At 48.7% G+C, this 21,265-nt stretch overlaps 1 protein-coding gene across 1 annotated transcript in view; it reads right to left on the bottom strand.

Moving 5' to 3' along the window:
- The window catches only part of LOC140394916 (thrombospondin-type laminin G domain and EAR repeat-containing protein-like), a 254,744-nt gene that overhangs the window by 69,605 nt on the left and 163,874 nt on the right, over positions 1 to 21,265 (bottom strand). Inside the window, exon 6 of the mRNA XM_072482103.1 lies at positions 9,339 to 9,470. Coding sequence (XP_072338204.1) covers positions 9,339 to 9,470 — 132 coding nt within the window. The remainder of the gene's footprint in view (positions 1 to 9,338; positions 9,471 to 21,265) is intronic.

Here is a 21,265-nt window from a genome sequence, read left to right as displayed (position 1 = left end):
ACTTTTAATTTTAATTAATTGATGCAATGTCAGTTAGAGGGGTGCAGTGCTCTGACTATGAGGTGTGGCAGGTCCGGGAGGCTTCCAGCGTCCCGGGTGGCTTCATCTGCAGAAAGTGCACCCAACTGGAGCTCCTCACAGACCGCATGGTTCGGTTGGAGCAGCAATTGGATGCACTTAGGAGCATGCAGGTGGCGGAAAGCGTCATAGATCGCAGTTATATAAATGTGGTCACACCCAAGGTGCAGGCAGATATATGGGTGACCACCAGAAAGGGCAGGCAGTCAGTGCAGGAATCCCCTGTGGTTGTCCCCCTCTCGAACAGGTATACCCCTTTGGATACTGTCGGGGGGGTAGCCTATCAGGGGAAAACAGCAGCAGCCAGAGCAGTGGCACCATGGCTGGCTCTGATGTTCAGAAGGGAGGGTCAAAGCGCAGAAGAGCAATAGTAATAGGGGACTCTATAGTCAGGGGCACAGATAGGCGCTTCTGTGGACGTGAAAGAGACTCCAGGATTGTATGTTGTCTCCCTGGTGCCAGGGTCCAGGATGTCTCCGAACGGGTAGAGGGCATCCTGAAGGGGGAGGGCAAACAGGCAGAGGTTGTTGTACATATTGGTACTAACGACATAGGCAGGAAGAGGCATGAGGTCCTGCAGCAGGAGTTCAGGGAGCTAGGCAGAAAGTTAAAAGACAGGACTCTAGGGTTGTAATCTCAGGATTACTCCCTGTGCCAAGTGCCAGTGAGGCTAGAAATAGGAAGATAGAGCAGCTAAACACGTGGCTAAACAGCTGGTGTAGGAGGGAGGGTTTCCGTTATCTGGACCACTGGGAGCTCTTCCGGGGCAGGTGTGACCTATATAAGAAGGACGGGTTGCACCTAAACCGGAGAGGCATAAATATCCTGGCCGCGAGGTTTGCTAGTGTCACACGGGAGGGTTTAAACTAGTATGGCAGGGGGGTGGGCACGGGAGCAATAGGTCAGAAGGTGAGAGCATTGAGGGAGAACTAGGGAATAGGGACAGTGGGGCCCTGAGGCAGAGCAGACAGGGAGAAGTTGCTGAACACAGCGGGTCTGATGGCCTGAAGTGCATATGTTTTAATGCAAGAAGTATTACGGGTAAGGCAGATGAACTTAGAGCTTGGATTAGTACTTGGAACTATGATGTTGTTGCCATTACAGAGACCTGGTTGAGGGAAGGGCAGGATTGGCAGCTAAACGTTCCAGGATTTAGATGTTTCAGGTGGGATAGAGGGGGATGTAAAAGGGGAGGCGGAGTTGCGCTACTGGTTAGGGAGAATGTCACAGCTGTACTGCGGGAGGACACCTCAGAGGGCAGTGAGGCTATATGGGTAGAGATCAGGAATAAGAAGGGTGCAGTCAGAACTAGGGAAGGGGCGGTACTGGACCTGGTATTGGGGAATGAGCCCGGCCAGGTGGTAGATATTTCAGTAGGGGAGCATTTCGGTAACAGTGACCACAATTCAGTAAGTTTTAAAGTACTGGTGGACAAGGATAAGAGTGGTCCTAGGATGAATGTGCTAAATTGGGGGAAGGCTAATTATAACAATATTAGGCGAGAACTGAAGAACCTAGATTGGGGGCGGATGTTTGAGGGCAAATCAACATCTGACATGTGGGAGGCTTTCAAGTGTCAGTTGAAAGGAATTCAGGACCGGCATGTTCCTGTGAGGAAGAAGGATAAATACGGCAATTTTCGGGAACCTTGGATAACGAGAGATATTGTAGGCCTCGTCAAAAAGAAAAAGGAGGCATTTGTCAGGGCTAAAAGGCTGGGAACAGACGAAGCCTGCGTGGAATACAAGGAAAGTAGGAAGGAACTTAAGCAAGGAGTCAGGAGGGCTAGAAGGGGTCACGAAAAGTCATTGGCAAGTAGGGTTAAGGAAAATCCCAAGGCTTTTTACACGTACAAGAAAAGCAAGATGGTTGCCAGGGAAGGGGTTGGCCCACTGAAGGATAGGCAAGGGAATCTAGGTGTGGAGCCAAAGGAAATGGCAAGGTACTAAATGAATACTTTGCATCAGTATTCACCAAAGAGAAGAAATTGGTAGATGTTGAGTCTGGAGAAGGGTGTATAGATAGCCTGGGTCACATTGAGATCCAAAAAGACGAGGTGTTGGGTGTCTTAATAAATATTAAGGTAGATAAGTCCCCAGGGCCTGATGGGATCTACCCCAGAATACTGAAGGAGGCTGGAGAGGAAATTGCTGAGGCCTTGACAGAAATCTTTGGATCCTCACTGTCTTCAGGGGATGTCCCGGAGGACTGGAGAATAGCCAATGTTGTTCCTCTGTTTAAGAAGGGTAGCAAGGATAATCCAGGGAACTACAGGCCGGTGAGCCTTACTTCAGTGGTAGGGAAATTACTGGAGAGAATTCTTCGAGACAGGATCTACTCCCATTGGGAAGCAAATGGACATATTAGTGAGAGGCAGCATGGTTTTGTGAAGGGGAGGTCGTGTCTCACTAACTTGATAGAGTTTTTCGAAGAGGTCACAAAGATGATTGAGGCAGGTAGGGCAGTGGATGTTGTCTATATGGACTTCAGTAAGGCCTTTGACAAGGTCCCTCATGGTAGACTAGTACAAAAGGTGAAGTCACACGGGATCAGGGGTGAGCTGGCAAGGTGGATACAGAACTGGCTAGGTCATAGAAGGCAGAGAGTAGCAATGGAAGGATGCTTTTCTAATTGGAGGGCTGTGACCAGTGGTGTTCCACAGGGATCAGTGCTGGGACCTTTGCTCTTTGTAGTATATATAAATGATTTGGAGGAAAATGTAACTGGTCTGATTAGTAAGTTTGCAGACGACACAAAGGTTGGTGGAATTGAGGATAGCGATGAGGACTGTCAGAGGATACAGCAGGATTTAGATTGTTTGGAGACTTGGGCGGAGAGATGGCAGATGGAGTTTAATCCGGACAAATGTGAGGTAATGCATTTTGGAAGATCTAATGCAGGTACGGAATATACAGTGAATGGTAGAACCCTCAAGAGTATTGAAAGTTAAAGAGATCTAGGAGTACAGGTCCACAGGTCACTGAAAGGGGCAACACAGGTGGAGAAGGTAGTCAAGAAGGCATACGGCATGCTTGCCTTCATTGGCCGGGGCATTGAGTATAAGAATTGGCAAGTCATGTTGCAGTTGTATAGAACCTTAGTTAGGCCACACTTGGAGTATAGTGTTCAATTCTGGTCGCCACACTACCAGAAGGATGTGGAGGCTTTAGAGAGGGTGCAGAAGAGATTTACCAGAATGTTGCCTGGTATGGAGGGCATTAGCTATGAGGAGCGGTTGAATAAACTCGGTTTGTTCTCACTGGAACGAAGGAGGTTGAGGGGCAACCTGATAGAGGTCTACAAAATTATGAGGGGCATAGACAGAGTGGATAGTCAGAGGCTTTTCCCCAGGGTAGAGGGGTCAATTACTTGGGGGCATAGGTTTAAGGTGAGAGGGGCAAGGTTTAGAGTAGATGTACAAGGCAGGTTTTTTACGCAGAGGGTAGTGGGTGCCTGGAACTCGCTACTGGAGGAGGTGGTGGAAGCAGGGACGATAGTGACATTTAAGGGGCATCTTGACAAATACATGAATAGGATGGGAATAGAGGGATACGGACCCAGGAAGTGTAGAAGATTGTAGTTTAGTTGGGCAGCATGGTCGGCACGGGCTTGGAGGGCCGAAGGGCCTGTTCCTGTGCTGTACATTTCTTTGTTCTTTGTTCTTTGTTCTATGACCCCTGTCTGGAGACCGCATGGTGGGTCTGTACCGTCACCTGCTGGTTGGAGGTCACAGCACCAGCCATCTACAGTATTGATTACAGGCATATCACCGCAAACATGATAGGTTCAAGCAGCCCTGCAGAAAAGTAACAATTAAATCCAGATTGCCAATCCAGTGCAGTGCTGAAGCAGTGATGTAAAGCCGGAGGTGAGACATTGAACAAAGGGGGAAAGTTGGGGTTGATCCTGTCTTACCATCACACATCACTTCTGTGTGGCTCAGGCAATTAGTTGCCTGAGGGCATGGTGTCTGGCCCCTCGAGGGATGATGCTCCTCCAAGCCAACCGGCAGTTCTCCAGTCCCAGCAATGTCACCAGGAGCGGTGGCCACCGCTGGGGCTGCAGTCAGGCACCGAACAGTATGTAGGTCAGATCGTGCTCAGTGAAGCGGCTTCACCAGGGCCAGTCAGGCAGGTCATGGCTAGCTGGGTTGGGATGGGGGGGGGGGGGGGGGGGGGAGGCATTGTGATGGACGAAAGTGGGGTTTCAGTAGGGTCTGCCTTTTCCATAGGGTGGGCCCCTCCATGCGACATCCCCACCAAGCCCAAGTTAGGCCATTAGAATATATCTGTCCGCCTCGTAACATGGCATGGGCATCCCTGGCCACTGGATAACACCAGTGTCAGCAGAAAGAGGCCCTTAAGGGACTATTAATTGGCCACTTATGGCCTTCAATGGGCTGAAGAGCAATGGTGGTCCCTGACACTTAGTCCATCACAGATAAAATACCAACGGAGGTGTGCAAGTGACAGGCACAGTGTCCCTGCCAGCCCACCCAAGTTTATGCTACCCCCTCCCCACTTGCCAGCTTACTCCTGTGGGGAGGTATAATGTTCACTGAGCCAAGGTTGACACCATTACGGGTGTGAAAAACAACTATTGTTATAAATGGTTCAATTTAAAGTGGCTTTTTACTCTGCTTCTAAAATGTGACGACAAAGTCCATATGACAATGGATACCAGCTCTCCATGTGGCCTGAACGATCCAAGCAGCTCTGAAGCAGACTGACACAGCTCTGCCACCAAAAGCCTCCCCACTTTATCCACTGATGAAAGCACCCTGCTTTCGCAACCGAGAGTTCAGGCCACAATTCGATATTTGCTGCTGTTCGGCCTGTGTGGAGCTGCCTGGAAAATTCCATTGTTGTGGCCATTTCAAAGTTGAGCCCAGGAGTAATATCATGAGCTCCTTCGGGCTGTATTCTGAGATATTTATAACAGCCTAAAAAGTAATTATTTCCAGGCTTTGGCAGACTGCCTAAATTGTGTCAATCTCTTCGCTCATTGTTAGTAATCTGAGTCAACGGATAAATAAAGGCAGATTTGCCTTGACGTGCTGTTAACCATGTAACCTGTTTCATAAACATGTCTATTGCCTCTTAATAGTGACTGTGGGGAGATGTGCATTGTGGTTCTTGCTGACTGTATACATGCCAGGCACAGTTTAGTTTGATGTGTAATTTGTAGCTGTATTTGTCGGAATGATATGTGTAGAATCTCCTGGAACGTTTTGAAGTCACTCCCTGAAGTCTTAAACAGTCTTAAGACTGTTCACCTATCAGCTGTGGGCTTGTTGACCTCCTGGTCCAGCACTGCCTCATTCTTCAAATTCTCATCCTCATCTTTGACTCGTTCCTTGGTCTCACCCTTCCCCATCTCTGCAGCTTTCACAGCTGCAAAGCTTCTGGATTCCTCCAATTCTGAACCTCTTGCATTTTCCATACTTCCCTCACTCCACCATAGGCGGCCGTGCATTCAGCCACCTGGGCCCGGAAATTCTGGAATTCCGTCCCAAAACCCCTTTGCCTCTCTCGCTCTCTCCTCTTCCTTTAACACGCTCCTTAAGACCCATCTCTCTAACCAAACTTTGGTCACCTGAAACAATTGGTGGGATTTTCCAGCCCTTCTTGCCAGCAGGATCCTCCAGTCCTGCTGAAGGACTTTATTGTATGTCCTATGTTTTTTAATGCAAGGAACAATCTGCTTGGACTGTACGCAAAAGAGGACTTTTCATTTTACCTCGGTACACGTGACAATAAATCTAAATCTAAGAAGAGAGACAAAGGACGTTTTGGAGTGATAACCTGCAGGAATAACCATCAGAAGATCAAAACCCTGGGTCTGAAACTCGGAGAGGACGTTGGAACTCACCAGACGGAAAATGATTACTTCACCTCATAACGGGTGGCATCTAGGTCCAAGCCATGAGTTTTGATACCTTTTGTAGAATTTTGATACTGTGTGCATCAGAGCTTTTGATGCTCTTTATACTGGTGTTTTGATACCTTTGGGGTAACTTGGTAAGTTACAATAAAGGAGATTGTTGTTCAATAATTTGAGAGTTTGCGTGGTTTTTTTGTAACACGAGTTGACCCAAGTTTGATATGCAACAGCCCTCTTTCTAATTTAGTTTAATTTCAGCTTAATGAAGGCCTTGTGAGGGAACGACATTAATAGGTTTTTGAAATATTCTTCAGCAAGGTTAAAAATGGTCATTCTTATTAATATCAAAGAAAGACTTGCATTTTATATATCGTTTTTCATGAATGCTTTACAGCCAATGAAGTGTTTTTGAAGTGTAGCCACCGTTGTAAGGTAGGAAAATCAGTGGCCAACGTATGCACAGCAAGCTCCCATAAACAGCAATATGATAATGACCAGATAATCTGTTTCTCCTGCTGCTGGGTGAGGGATAATCATTAGCCGGGAAACCGGAAGAACTCCCTTGCTCTTCTTTGAAATAGTGTCATGGGATCTTTTACATGCAACTGTGCAGATAGATGGGAGCTTCTGTTTACCGTCTCATTGGTAAGGTGGCATCTCTGACAGTGCAGCACTGCAAGCACAGCTGCACTGGAGTGTGAGCCTCTGACATTGGCCTCACACCCTGGAGTGGGACTTGAACTTCAAACTTTATGACCGGGATTTTCCAACCGTTCTCGTCGATGGGATCCCTCAGTCCTGCTGACAGCAAACTCCTGCCGTGGGTTTCCTGGTGGCGTGGGGTGCATAGAATGCAAAACCCCATTGACAACAGTGGGATATTCGTTAATGGTGGGTCGCCTGCGCTGGGAAGTACGCTGTGTGGGGAGCGCAGAAAATCCCGTCCTGCGACTCAGACATGACAGTGCTACCACCTGAGCCATAACTGCCAGGCAATTCGCATCCCGTTGCAACCCGTCCACAGCAGACGGCAATTCGCATACAGTCGCAACCGGTCCACAGCAGACGGCAATTCGCATCCCGTCGCAACCGGTCCACAGCAGACGGCAATTCCCATACCGTCGCAACCGGTCCACAGCAGACGGCAATTCGCATCCCGTCGTAACCGGTCCACAGCAGACGGCAATTCGCATACAGTCGCAACCGGTCCACAGCAGACGGCAATTCGCATCCCGTCGCAACCGGTCCACAGCAGACGGCAATTCCCATACCGTCGCAACCGGTCCACAGCAGACGGCAATTCGCATCCCGTCGTAACCGGTCCACAGCAGACGGCAATTCGCATACAGTCGCAACCGGTCCACAGCAGACGGCAATTCGCATCCCGTCGCAACCGGTCCACAGCAGACGGCAATTCCCATACCGTCGCAACCGGTCCACAGCAGACGGCAATTCGCATCCCGTCGTAACCGGTCCACAGCAGATGCCATTTCCCTGGCCCTACACTCATCCCAAAGGCATCTCGACAACAAGGACTCCTACATCAGACTCCTATTTATTGACTACAGTTCCGCCTTCAATACCATAATCCCAGCCAAGCTCATATCAAAGCTCCAAAACCTAGGACTTGGTTCCCCACTCTGCAACTGGATCCTCGATTTTCTGACCAACAGACCACAATCAGTAAGAATGAACAACACCTTCTCCACAATAGTCCTCAATACCGGGGCCCCGCAAGGCTGTGTACTTAGCCCCCTACTCTACTCCCTGTACACACACGACTGCGTGGCAAAACTTGGTTCCAACTCCATCTACAAGTTTGCTGATGATACGACCATAGTGGGCCAGATCTCGAATAACGACGAGTCAGAATATAGGCGGGAGATAGAGAAACTAGTGGAGTGGTGCAGCGACAACAATCTCTCCCTCAATGCCAGCAAAACTAAAGAGCTGGTCATTGACTTCAGGAAGCAAAGTACTGTACACACCCCTGTCAACATCAACGGGGCCGAGGTAGAGATGGTTATCAGTTTCAAATTCCTAGGGGTGCACATCTCCAAACATCTGTCCTGGTCCACCCACGTCGACGCTACCACCAAGAAAGCACAACAGCGCCTATACTTCCTCAGGAAACTAAGGAAATTCGGCATGTCCACATTAATCCTTACCAACTTTTACAGATGCATCATAGAAAGCATCCTATCTGGTTGCCTCGTATGGCAACTGCCCGGTCCAGGACCGCAAGAAACTTCAAAGAGTCGTGCACACCACCCAGTCCATCACACGAACCTGCCTCCCATCCATTGACTCCATTTACACCTCCCGCTGCCTGGGGAAAGCGGGCAGCATAATCAAAGACCCTTCCCACCCGGCTTACTCACTCTTCCAATTTCTTCCATTGGGTAGGAGATACAGAAGTCTGAGAACGCGCACGAACAGACTCAAAAACAGCTTCTTCCCCACTGCCACAGACTCCTAAATGACCCTCTTATGGACTGATTTCATTAACACTACACCCTGTATGCTTCATCCGATGCCGGTGCTTATGTAGTTACATTGTATATGTTGTGTTGCCCTATTATGTATTTTCTTTTATTCCCTTTTCTTCCCATGTACTTAATGATTTGTTGAGCTGCTCGCAGAAAAATACTTTTCACTGTACCTCGGTACACGTGACAATATCAAATCCAATTCAATCCAAATGCTTTAGTAAACCTGTGCTGCGGTAACTTAGCTGTTTGACTGCCTGATTTTGAAATCAAATTGAACAGAAATCTTGGGGGCGATTTACTGGACACTGGCAACAGGAATTCTTACCTGCTACCAATGCACGTGGGAAGTTGCTCTTGGGAGCCAATAGTACTCTCATCTGAGCTCATGTCAGTCATGGCTCATTTGTCGCACTTTTGCTGCTGAGTTTGAACATTGCGGGTTCAAGCACCCCCTCCAAAATCGTAATAATAAAATCCAGGTTGGCAATCCTGTGCAGTGCTGAGGCAGTGATTCATAGTCGGAGGTGAAGCATTAAACAAAGGCCTCAATCGTCCAACTCAGGTGGTTGTTAAAAGATCCCGTGACCCAACTTCAAAGAAAAGCAGGGATGTTCTCCCCGGCATCCTAGTCAATATTGATCCCTCAATCGACATCACAAAAAAAGCTCATCTGATTGTTACCACGTTGCTGTTTGTGGGAGCTTGCTGTGCACAAATTGCTTCGTTTCCAACACCTCAGAAAACAAAGTACTTAATTGGCTGTAAAGAGCCATCCTCAGACTGACAGATGTTTTAACACCTTTCTTTATTCTGCTGAGTCATTGGAAACCTCACCGAGCTCAGTGAAAACAGTTCACCGCTATCTTAATTGGATTTTTGCATTACCTTGCAAGATTGGCACCCAAGTCTTGCCATCGCAGATAAAGAGGCCTTTATTGATGACATCAAGCCAGAGGCGGCCAGCTTCAATCTCAGTGCAGGAAGGGTGGCTTCCAACTGTCACCTTCACTTCAGCTTCTAAATTCAATACAAGAGAAGATCAACAACATTCACATCTACTGGGTATATGTCATTGAAATGAAGACCACAAACAGCAAATATAGAGGTGCACTTCGTTTTCAATATTGTCAATAGTCACACATCTCTGCCAACATTCAGATAGTGCCATGAACACAGCAAGTTGTCACAAAGTGTTTCCGAGGAGTATTACCAGACTAAATGTGACACTGGGCAGGATTTTCTGCCCCCAACCCCCTCCCCCCGCCCCCCAATTCGTGTCTTCAGGCAGAAGCGGCTTGCCGCTGACTAGTGGCGGAATCTCCCGTCCCGCCAATGTCAACGGCATATTCCGTTGTTCACCGGCTGCACCATCAGGGATAATGGGAGGGTCGCCATCGGCAGAACTGGAAGATGCCACCGGGGAAAAGGGCCACAAAATCCAGCCTGGTGAATCATATTCAGAAATATTAGGACCAAAGTCTTATCCAGAGCAGTAGATTTTAGGGAATTAATAGAGGAGAAAAAGGCAGAGATGTTTTGAGATTTATTAATTCATGGGATGTGGATGTCACTGACATATCCAGCATTTATTGTCTCTCGCTAATTGCCCTTCGGAAGGTGGTGGCGAGCTGCGCTTCTTGAACTGTTGTGAACCCTGAGGTGTAGGTACACCCACAGTGCTGTTAGGGAGGGAGTTCTAGGATTTTGACCCAGCTACAGTAAAGGAACGGCGATATATTTGAAAATGAAATGAAAATCGCCTATTGTCACAAGTAGGCTTCAAATGAAGTTACTGTGAAAAGTCCCTAGTCGCCACGTTCCGGCGCCTGTTCGGGGATGCTGTTACGGGAAGCTGTTTCCAAGTCAGGATGGTGTGTGACTTGGTAGCGAAGTTGCAGGTGGTGGTGTTCCCTTGTATCTGCTGCTCTTATCCTTCTAGTTGGTAGAGATCATGGGTTTGGAAGGTGCTCTCGAAGGAGCCTTGGTGCAGTGCATCTTGCAGATGGTACACACGGCTGCTACTGTGCATCAGTGGTGGAGGGAGTGAATGTTTAAGATGGGGGGGGGGGGTGAGGTGCCAATCAAACTGGCTTCATTGCCCTGAATGGTGTCAAGCCCCTTGAGTGTTATTGGAGCTGCACTCATCCGGGCAAGTCTTCCATCATACTCTTGACTTTTGCCTTGTAGATGGTGGATAGGTTTTGGGGAATCAGGAGGTGAATGACTCGCTGCTGAATTCCCAGCCTCTGAATTCCTCTTGTAGCCGCAGTATTTATATGGCTGGTCCAGCTCAATATCTGGTCAATGGTAACCCCCAGGATGATGATAGTGGGGGATTCAGCGATGAGAATGCCATTGAATGTCAATGGGAGATGACTTAGATTCTCTCTTGCTAGAGATGATCATTGCCAAGTACTCTTGTGGCACAAATGTTCCTTGCCACATGTCAACCCAAGCCTGGATATTGTCCAGGTCTTGCTGCATATGAACATGGACTTCTTCAGTATCTGAGGAGTCGCGAATGGTGCTGAACATTGTGCAATCATCAGCGAGCGACCCCACTTCTTATCCTATGGTGGCAGACAGGTCATTGATGAAGCAGCTGAAGATGGTTGGGCCTAGGACACTGTCCTGAGGAACTCCTGCAGCGATATTCTGGGACTGAGGTGATTGGCCTTCAACAACCACATCTTTTTGTGCTATTGCAGGGAGGGAACTTGGGAGTTTAGGTTCCAAGTAGCTGAAGGCACAATTGCTGTGTTAGATTGAATGAAAACCAAGAGCGCATGAGAGGTGAGAATGGGCGGAGAGCAGAAGCTGCAAATGTCTGGAGTGCCATTGAGGTGACATAAAATAGGGAGGGGAACCACCGAGGAGGAATTAGAAAACAAGGCTGAGAATTTTTAAATTGAGGTGTTGTCGCACTGGGAGCCAACTGGGGATATCCACGGAGGCAGATGATCCGCAAATCAGTTCTCGCCCACCCTGAAGGCAGTGACTCATATTCCGTGGGTGTTTTCAACCGTCCAATGCCGCACCCAGAGTGACTTCTCTACGTGGAATGTCTTGGGCAACAACTTCCTTTGAAATGGCGCCGTAAACATGTTAAAATATACTCAATATGCTATCAGAAAGAAGAAAAGGAAGTACGTAGTGTCAGAAGCAATTCGCAGGAGGGTTAAAAAAACGGAGAGAAACTTGGCCGAAGAGATTTGGAGAAGCAGTTGGAAAACGGATAGATAATGGGGTTTTGTAAGGCAGTCCCCGAGGAAACAGGTGAAGGCTCCACTAGCAAAAATGGAGGGGGGGGGGGGGGGTGCACAGGGCTCCAGAGACAGAGGACTGGAGTACATGAGGTGAAGATGGCAAGATAGGAGAGGTTTGCATAGACAGGGTGAGGACAGGCTATAGACAATTTTGTAAGTGAGCCCAAGGATTTTAAATTCTATGTAAATAAGGACTGCGAGTGTAAGTAGGTATTAAATATGGTCCACGCAGTCTTATTCTCAAAGACAGACTGCCTGCGAAGTAAGAACTGATAAAGATATGGAACCTTGGCTGAAGTTTCTTATTCCTTGAAGCAGAAACTGAGTCAGTTTGTTTGTCCACAGCAACCTTAACTCAGAACAGACCACGGATCGAACCTGGGGCCTTCCCCACTTGTCAGTACCACACTGTGGAGAAGTCATTTGGAATGGAGGCTTGACACTTCTCCTTGTCTCCAAATACATTTGCCATTTTCTTCTAATGAAGATTCCGTATGCTTGGCTCAGTGGGTAACACTTTCGCCTCTGAGTCAGAAGGTTCGAGTTCCCACTCCAGAGACGAGCACAAAATCAAGTCCTGACACTCCAGTATAATACAGAGGGGGGCGCTGTATCGCCAGAGGTGCCATCATTCATATGAGATACACACATTTACATAAAGAACCATTAATTTAGCCTCTTTACCGTTTTTCCCCCTTTGATCCTATTGCTGCTTGGTTTTTTTTGTGCACCCTGTCCCTTCCTGACGCACTCTGAGTTTCATCTCCTAAATACCTGTCTTGTAATGGTGCCATAGCCGTTTGCTTTGTAAGCCTACATTTCCCCTCTCCTGAACCAACCCCCCCCTCACCCCCCCGCTATTCAGTATAAAGCCCTCTCTACTTCCCTAGTTATGCAATTTGCAAGCAGACTGATCACAGCCCAGTTCAGATGTAGGCTGTCGTAACGGTACAGCTCCCACTTTCCCCAGTACAGATGGCAGTACCCCACAAACTGAAACCCACTTCTCCCACACCAGTCTTTGAGCCACATATTGATCTCTCTAATTTTATGCGCCCTATGCCAATTTGCACGTGGCTCAGGTAATAATCCTGATAAACCAGAATCCCGCCTGCCCTCTGAGGCACATGTAAACGATCCTTTGGCGCTACAGTCAAGGGCAATAAGGGATGGGCACTAAAGGCTGGTCCAGCCAGCAACACCCACATCCCATAAATTACATTTTAACAAACTATTTTGAAGAAGAGTAGGGGAGTTATCCCCAGTGTCCTGGCCAATATTCATTCCTCATTGGACATCACTAAAGAAAACAGATAATCTGGTCATGATCACCTTGCTGCTTGTGGGATCTTGCTGTGCACAAATTGGCTGCTGTGTTTCCAACATCACAGCAGTGACTCTTCTCTTCCCTGGGTAGCAGCCTCAATTTGAGAATCAACATGCCTTTATGCTATGATTTTGCTACGAGGCAAGGTGACTGGCAGGCCCCTGGCCTATCTCAGCCATGCTGTTGGCATTAATCTGATCCTAATGCTAGCCGTCGAGCCAACTGAGCTAAACCCCTTCCCCAACATTGACTACATGTCAAAGAAAGTGCCTCATTGGCTGTACTGGTGTTAAAGGCACCAGATCGGTCTTTCTTTCCACCTTGCTCTGTCTATAAGAGGCATGGGGATTTGCCATTGGAATTAGAAAGAAGGTTTGCATTGACTAAATCATGTGGATTCCAAACAATTGGGGTTGTCAACACTCCAGGATTAGCCTGGAATCCCTAGGAATTGAAGATTAATCTCTGGGTCACTGCTTTGAGCAAACCCAATGACGAAAGATTGTAGGTGCTTTACAAACCAACTGAGTTTATTTCATTGTCCTTGAACATTTTTGTTTATTAGTTATAAAAATATTGGAGATCGTGGGGGGTGAAAGGGCTATTTGACTAACAATTAAGAATCATTAAATGGCGTTGGAGGGTGTAATGAAGTCTTTTCACTTTCTAATTGGGTGGGAGGGTGACGCACCAGGATGATGGACACCTTGGGTGACCAATGGGAAGATGGTGATGGTGATAATAGGTGGGAGGTCATGTGGCAAGACCTCCAGGAATACCTCCAATCTGAGTTGGCAGCCATTTCCTATCACTCTGATGATACTGGTTACTCAGTAAGGTGAGTCAGGCTGTTGCCCTGCAGCCTACTGACAAAAATCGTCCAGAGTCAGCTTCATTGAAACATCAGTTAAAACCCAACCCAAGCGTTCTGAATCCAAAGTCAAGCTGCTATAAGGTGTCTGTGATGAAGTCCTAAGGAATGCTTGAGTCACAGGGATGAGGAACTTCATGTGGCAAGGCTAGTGTTGGGATTGATTTCCCTTGAGCGATGAAAGTTAAGGAGAGATTTGATAGGGGTTTCAAAGTGATGGTGGGGGAAGGGGGTTTGATAGAGTAGTTAGGGAGAAACTGTTTCCACTGGCAGAGGATTACCAATCAGAGGGCAAAGATTTAAGATCTTCGTGAAAGAACCATGAGGGAAATGAGAATACTTTTACACAGCGAGTTTGGTATGATCTGGAACATGCTCCCAGACAGGGCGGAGAAGGAGATTAGATATGACTTTCAAAAGGGGGTTGAATATTCACTTGAAGGACAAAAGTGTACATGGTCTATGGGAAAAAGGCAGTGGTGGGGGACTAATTGGATAGCTCTTTCAAAGAACCAGCATACGCACGACGGGCAGAATGACCTCTCTCTGTGCTATAAATTTTTTTTTTAAATTTCTAATTAAAGAGCAATTTAGTGTGGCCTATCCACCAACCCTGCAAATCTTTGGGTAGTGCGGGTGAGACTGACGCAGACACGGGAGAATGTGCAAACTCCACACGGACAGTGACCCGGGGCTGGGATCGAGCTTGAGTCCTCGGCGCCGTGAGGCAGCAGTGCTAACCACTGCGCTACCATGCTACCATAAAGATTTTATAATTCTGAGGGCTTCCAACAGAGGGCAACAGTGAGAAGGATTCTAGGAGAGATCGGCTCGCTCACCACAACTGAGAAGGGGATGGTAAAAGAATGGTAAAGCCCCAAACATTACATTGCTGTAGTGTTCCACCCTTCCCTCCTCCTCAAACCAAAATAAGAGAGAGCGACAGAGAGAGAGAGAGAGAGAGAGCAAGGCTGTTAGATAATCTTTTGTGGCTTAGACACAACTGGACGTCCGGTGAGGGATCTGTGCTGAGCGGACACAAGGAAGGTCGCTCTCCTCCGAGAACTCAGAAAAACAGCATTTTTCATGCACAAATAGACCACTAAACATGTTGAAACACCCCCTCCCTTCACAAGACAGCCGCAACCACTGAGAAAATGACCGGCAATAACTCCAGGACCCACGGGGTTGGCAGAGTCAGCCAAAGCCTGGAGAGGAGGAACAGGACGATGGTGAACACGAGGAGTGAGTCGGAGTTGGCCACACCCGAGTGAGCTGGGCCGCCGGGACCCACGGCGGACTAGCCACCGATAAGCGAGTGGATGAACTTCCTAAGATGCCATGAAGCTGGGAATGATGGCGACAGTGAAGGCAGCGGTCTGGCCCCTTTCAAGGGTGGTGTTGGTCAAAACCAAGCTCCGACTGGAAGCACAGGAGGCAACAATCAGGGACCTAGAAAAAGCGGTGACCGACCAGAATGACCGAATCGTCTCCTTGGAAACAGAAGTGGCAAGGATGGTGGCACTGCCAGAATCTCCATCTCGTGGGATTACCTGGGGGCATTGAGGGCAGAAACCCTACAGAATATGTGGCTCAGATGTTGGGTACCCTGGTCGGAAGGGAGAGCTTCCCCAAACCCCCGGATATAAACAGAACCCACAGAAACCTAAAGCGGGGGAGCAGCCAAGAGCCGTAATGCGAAGCTGCACCGATATCAGGATCGGGAGAAGATCCTGAACTGGGCACGGCACACTCGGCCTTGCCAGTGGGAAGGCCATTCAAACCGAGTTTACCAAGCCACTGGGGCAGACCTGGCCAAGCACCGCGCTGAGTTTAATACAACCAAGGTGGCCTTGTAGAAGAGTGGGGTGCGATTTGGAAAGCTGTACCCGGCCAAACCTTGGGTAAACTTCCAGGGGAAGGAATTCTACTTCACCGTATTGGCCGAGGGGTATGAGTTTGTGTGAAGGTACAAGCTGGGCAGGCAGCAACAACAGCGCCAACAGTGACGGCAAACTCATTTTAAAAAGAAAGATAATTCCGCGGGACAGAACTGCCTCGCTTTCGGCCAAGCTTGAACTACCAGGAAGGAGGCGGTGAGAGCGGACAGGTGCAGAAATAGGTGGAGGGGGAGAGAGGGGGGAGGGGGAAAACACAACAGGTGGGGAAGACAGGGAATGGTCCCGAGCAAGCCAGTGCAGGGAAGTATGGGAAAAGGGGAGGCCGCAGCACAGCTTCCGATAGGAAGGGATTTCCAGGGGATGGGGGGTGAACAGCAATAGAAAATGGGGGGAAGAGGGGAAAGACAGGAGGGGGTAAAAGGGGGGCTCACAGAGGCATGGAAAAGGGGGGACAAGAGGGGAGGACAGACTCAAGAAGGGGAACCAGGGGGAAAGGGGATTGGGTGAAATGCTGGCTACAACAGGTTGCACATAGTGGCAGCGAAAACAGCGACACCAAGAATGGCCATCTTGGTGGACCCTGAAGCAAAGAGAAACTCGGGAGTGCAGGGGCTCAGCCACATGGAGTGACTGGCAAGGATGGTCATCTTGGATGGCTCCTGGACAACAGGAAAGCCCAGAACACAGGGGCACTACCACATGGAAAGTACGGTGATCGCGGCTATCTTGGATGGCCCCCAAACGAAGGGAAACTCCGGAGTGCAGGGGCGCATCCACAAGGTAAGTATGGTTGATCCCGCAGGAGGGGGGAGACAGAAATCCCCCATCAGGAAAAGTCACCTGGAATGTCAGGGGACTTAACGGCCCAGTGAAAAGATCCAGAGTCGTCGCCCAACTGAGGGCCGATGCTATCTTCCTCCAGGAGACACACCTGAGGGAGTAGGACCGACTGCAGGTAAGGAAAAGCTGGGTTGGTCAGACTTACCAATCGTGTTACGGAATTAGGGCTAGGGAGGTGGCCATACTATTGAACAAGAGGACAGCATTCACGGCGACAAAAATGGTTATGGACCCGGAGAGATGGTATGTCATAGTTAATGGTGCTCTGGAAGGAGCACCGGTGATCCTTGTGGACGTGTCTGCTCCCAACTGGGATAGAACATAGAACATAGAATAGCACAGTACAGGCCCTTCGGCCCACGATGTTGTGTCGACCATTTATCCTAATCTAAGATCAACCTAACCTACACCCCTTCAATTTACCGCTGTCCATGTGCCTGTCCAAGAGTCGCTTAAATGTCCCTCATGACTCTGACTCCACCACCTTTGCTGGCAGTGCATTCCACGCACCCACAAGGGAAATAGCTCAGGTTAAATACAGAAGAAGCAGGCTAGTCGGTGCACCAGAAAAGATTCACAAAGCCATCACAGCTTTTTACCAAGGGCTGTTCACCTCCGAACGCCCAAAGGGGGACTCGGAGATAAAGCAGTTCCACAATGGACAGACATGCCGGTCATGATGGAAGATGAGAGACAGGGCCTGGAAGCACCACTAGAACAGGGGGAAGTCAATGAGAATTTCCCAGTGGCGTGGGGTCTCTTCAATGAGAAATCCCATTGACAGCAGTGGGAACAGAGAACCCATCGCCAGCGAACTGCGCGTCACCTCCTGCCGCCGAGAAACACACGGCTGGTGGACTGGAGAATTCCGCTCATGGTTTTCTTTAAGGCAGTCATTTTCAAACTCAGGGTCACGATCCGTGGATGGGTTGCGGGTGGGTGTCAGGAGAGTCGCGGGGCCATTGGTCCCGGCGTTCCCAATCGCAGGAGGAAGTGCCCAACGGCCGCAACCAGCTTTTAAAAGTGTCGGGCTGCGACCAGCATTCAGAATTCCAGCCGTTCCCCACATGCGTGCCCCTCAGCAGTGCGCAGGCCTGTAGCCCAACGAGGCAGAACGTCTCCTCCTGACGTCAGCAAATCTTAAAAAATTCGATGGAGTCTTCTCTCCAGAAGCAGTGAGAGAGCAGGTCCCGTGTCCCGTACACTGACGTCACATGCTCTGGGCGCGAGAGAGATTCCTCCATTTTGTAGCTGCCAGCAATGCTGGTATGAGCTCCAGGGCCTCTGGTGAACAACCCATTAAGAAAATGGTGGGTCGTGAAGTTCAGTCAGCTTGGATCTCAAAGGTCAGCCAGCGTCAGTTCCAAAGGATGGCTGGTTGGTAATCCAGAGATGCAGGGTAATACTCACATCCCATGAAAGAATAATATTTAAAAGAAATTTACACAGATATTAGGGCAGGTGATGAAAAAATCCAAGGTAAACTGGTGTAGCCACGTGCCCTGTGGTGGTGTGCCATTGTTATCTGGTGGAGAGGAACCTCCTGCAGAGAGACCTATCTCTTGACTCGGATCTGCTTGTTTCTTGGCAGATTTGTGGAGCCAGATTGACAGAGACCAATGACCCGGAATAACCTGTTCCCCACCTGCCCAAGGGAACATGTGCTGAAAAGGCGACCAAACGGAGTCGAACAGCATTAAGATAACATACATGAAGCAGAAACTCCCTCGCCCAAATACTTATGGTAGCTCCACCCAACATCATGAAAGCAAAACACTGCAAATTCAAAAAATCTGGAATAAAAGTCACTGTGGAAGGCTTAGAAAACTTCCCAACGATAAGTGTAAATTAAGAGGCGAATGGGAGGAAGGGGGAATTTAAAACAATTGCCATCACCAGGGGAATGTTGCTGGGAAAACTATTAGAATTAAAGGCAGACAAGCCCCAAGGACCAGATGGCCTGCGTTCTAGAGCCTTAAAAGAAGTGACTGCAAATATGGTAGGTTTTAACCTTCCTTAGATTTTGGAAAATAGCTAATGTAACGGGGGGGATTCTCCGTCTCGTCGCACCCATTTTCTGGTGCAGCATGCCACTGCCGGCAGTGTGATTCTCCATCCCGACAACCAGCCAATCGGGTTCCCATTGTGGGCACCCCCACGCCGTCGACAAATCCCCGGGCGTGGGTCCAAAACAAGGGATCTCACCGATGGAGAATCCAGCCCAACACCTTTATTCAAGAAAGCAGGAAACTAATATCTGGCATGAGGAATGAACCCATTGTTAAGGAGGTTACAGCAGGATTCTCAGAAAATCACAATGGTTTTGTGAAAGGGAAATCATGCTTAACTAATGTATCAGAGTTTTTTGAGGAAGTAACGAGCAAGATAGATAAAGGGGAACCTGTAGATGTGGTGTACTTGGATTTCCAAAAGACAGTTGAAAAAGTGTCACTTCAAAGATTACTCCATCTGAAGTTTCTTGACAGGGTGAATAGCAGGAGGATGTTTCTTTTTGTGAAGGAGATTAAAACCAGGGAGCACAGTTTAAGAATATGAACATATGAAATAGGAGCAGAAGTAGACCATTCAGTAAGATCATGGCAGACCTGTTTGTGTTTCCACATTCCAGAGCAGCACGGTGGCGCAGTGGTTAGCACTGCTGCCTAACAACGCCGAGGACCCGGGTTCGATCCCGGCTCTGGGTCACTGTCCGTGTGGAGTTTGCACATTCTCCCCGTGTGTGCGTGGGTCTCACCCCCACGACCCAAAGATGTGCACGGTATGTGGATTGGCCACGCTAAATTGCCCCTTTTTAAAAAAAATCCACATTCTTATTTTTCCCCTTTGATTCTACCTACCTCTGCGTTCAAAATATTCTGTGACCCCCAGCCTCCACCGCCTTCTGAAGCAAAGAGTTCCAAAGTTGCACAACTCTCTGAGATAAACAAATTCTCCTCATCTCTGTCCTAAAGGGGCGGCTCCTAATTTTAAAACAGTGCCCTCTAGTTCTGGATGCACCCACAAGATGAAGTATCCTCTCCATGACCTTGTTGTCAATACCATTCAGGATCTGGTATACGTGAATCAAGCTACCCCCTCACTCTTCTAAACTCCAGTGGAAACCATGCCATTAAAGATTAAAGGGGTTTGGTGGAGCAGACAGAGTGGAACTATTTCCTCTAATGGGAGGGGAGTTTGTGCAGGGGTTGGGGGGGGGGGGTTGGGGGAGGGGGGTTGGGGGGGGTTGGGGGAGGGGGGTTGGGGGGGGGGGGTTGGGGGTCCAGAACATAGGGATGTAACCAATTTAGTAAACCTCCTCTGAACCACCTCCTACACATTTACATCCTTCCTTAAACAGAGAGACCAGTATTTGAGATGAAGGGCAGAATGTTCTCATTTTTCGGTAATGGCGCAACCACAAGGGCAACCGCTGCCGTAATTTTAGCCACTTAGGCAAAAGAATGTCAAGGGACGGGCCACATGATTTCACGCTAGCGAGGACAGGCTCCGCATAACCGGAAGCTTAGTTTTCCAAACGATCCCTATTTAAAAAAGGTTGCCTGATTTTATAAACATAGAAACCACCCATTCTCCACAATCCCTTCCACCACAGAATCCTACCCCCCCCCACCATACCACCACAGACCCCCCCCCCCCTCCCAAACGACACGAAACTCCCCCCCAAATGGAAAATCCCCTCTCTGCGGAACATCAACACAGAATCTGCTGACCCACCCCACCCTGCACTTCCCCAAGGCAGCTGAAAGGGTTAAATTATGAGGAGGTTGCACCCTCTCGACTTGTATTCCTTGAGTATAGAAGATCAAAGGGTGAACTATTTGAGGTGTTCAAGAAGATTAAAGGGGTTTGGTGGAGCAGACAGAGTGGAACTATTTCCTCTGATGGGAGGGGAGTTTGTGGAGGGGGAGGGGAGGGGAGGGGGGTGGGGGGGGGGGGGGGCGGGCGGTGTTGACGGTCCAGAACATAGGGATGTAACCTTGCATTTCGAACCAGACTGTTCGGGGATGACATCAAGAAACACTTTTTCACATGAAGCATAGTTCAAATCTGGAAACTCTCTCCCCCAGAAAACTGCTGAGCTAGGTGTTGATTACGGCTTTCAAAACTGAGACTGATAGATTTTTGTCAGGTAAGTGTGTTAGGGTTAAGGAACCAAGGAGGGTAGATGGGGTTAAGGTGGAACAGGCTCAAACTGCCTACTCCTGTTCCTTTACACAGCAACAGGCCAACCAATTAATACACGACACAGCTAGACAAACGGGTTTAGGGATGTGTTGAGAATCCGATGTGTCATATAAAGGCAAATTTTTTATAGAATCATAGAAAGTTTGCAGCACAGCAAGAGGCCACTGTGGCGCTGGCCAAAAAAAGAGCCACCCAGCCTAATCCTGTTATTTTGGCATTTCTCAGGATTATTATCCTTATTTTCCAATTCCTCCATGGGTCGCATCCATCCCTATCCTCTGCAATCTCCTCCAGCTTTACAATGCCTCTGAGAACTCTGCGCTCCTCCAATCCTGGCAACTTGCACATCCCAGTTTTAATCGCTCTACTACTGGCAGCCGTGCCATGGATTTAAGCTCCTG

This window comes from Scyliorhinus torazame, chromosome 2 (genome assembly GCF_047496885.1).
Source record: "Scyliorhinus torazame isolate Kashiwa2021f chromosome 2, sScyTor2.1, whole genome shotgun sequence".
Classification (NCBI taxonomy): domain Eukaryota; kingdom Metazoa; phylum Chordata; class Chondrichthyes; order Carcharhiniformes; family Scyliorhinidae; genus Scyliorhinus; species Scyliorhinus torazame.
This window is presented reverse-complemented; position numbering and strand designations above follow the sequence as displayed.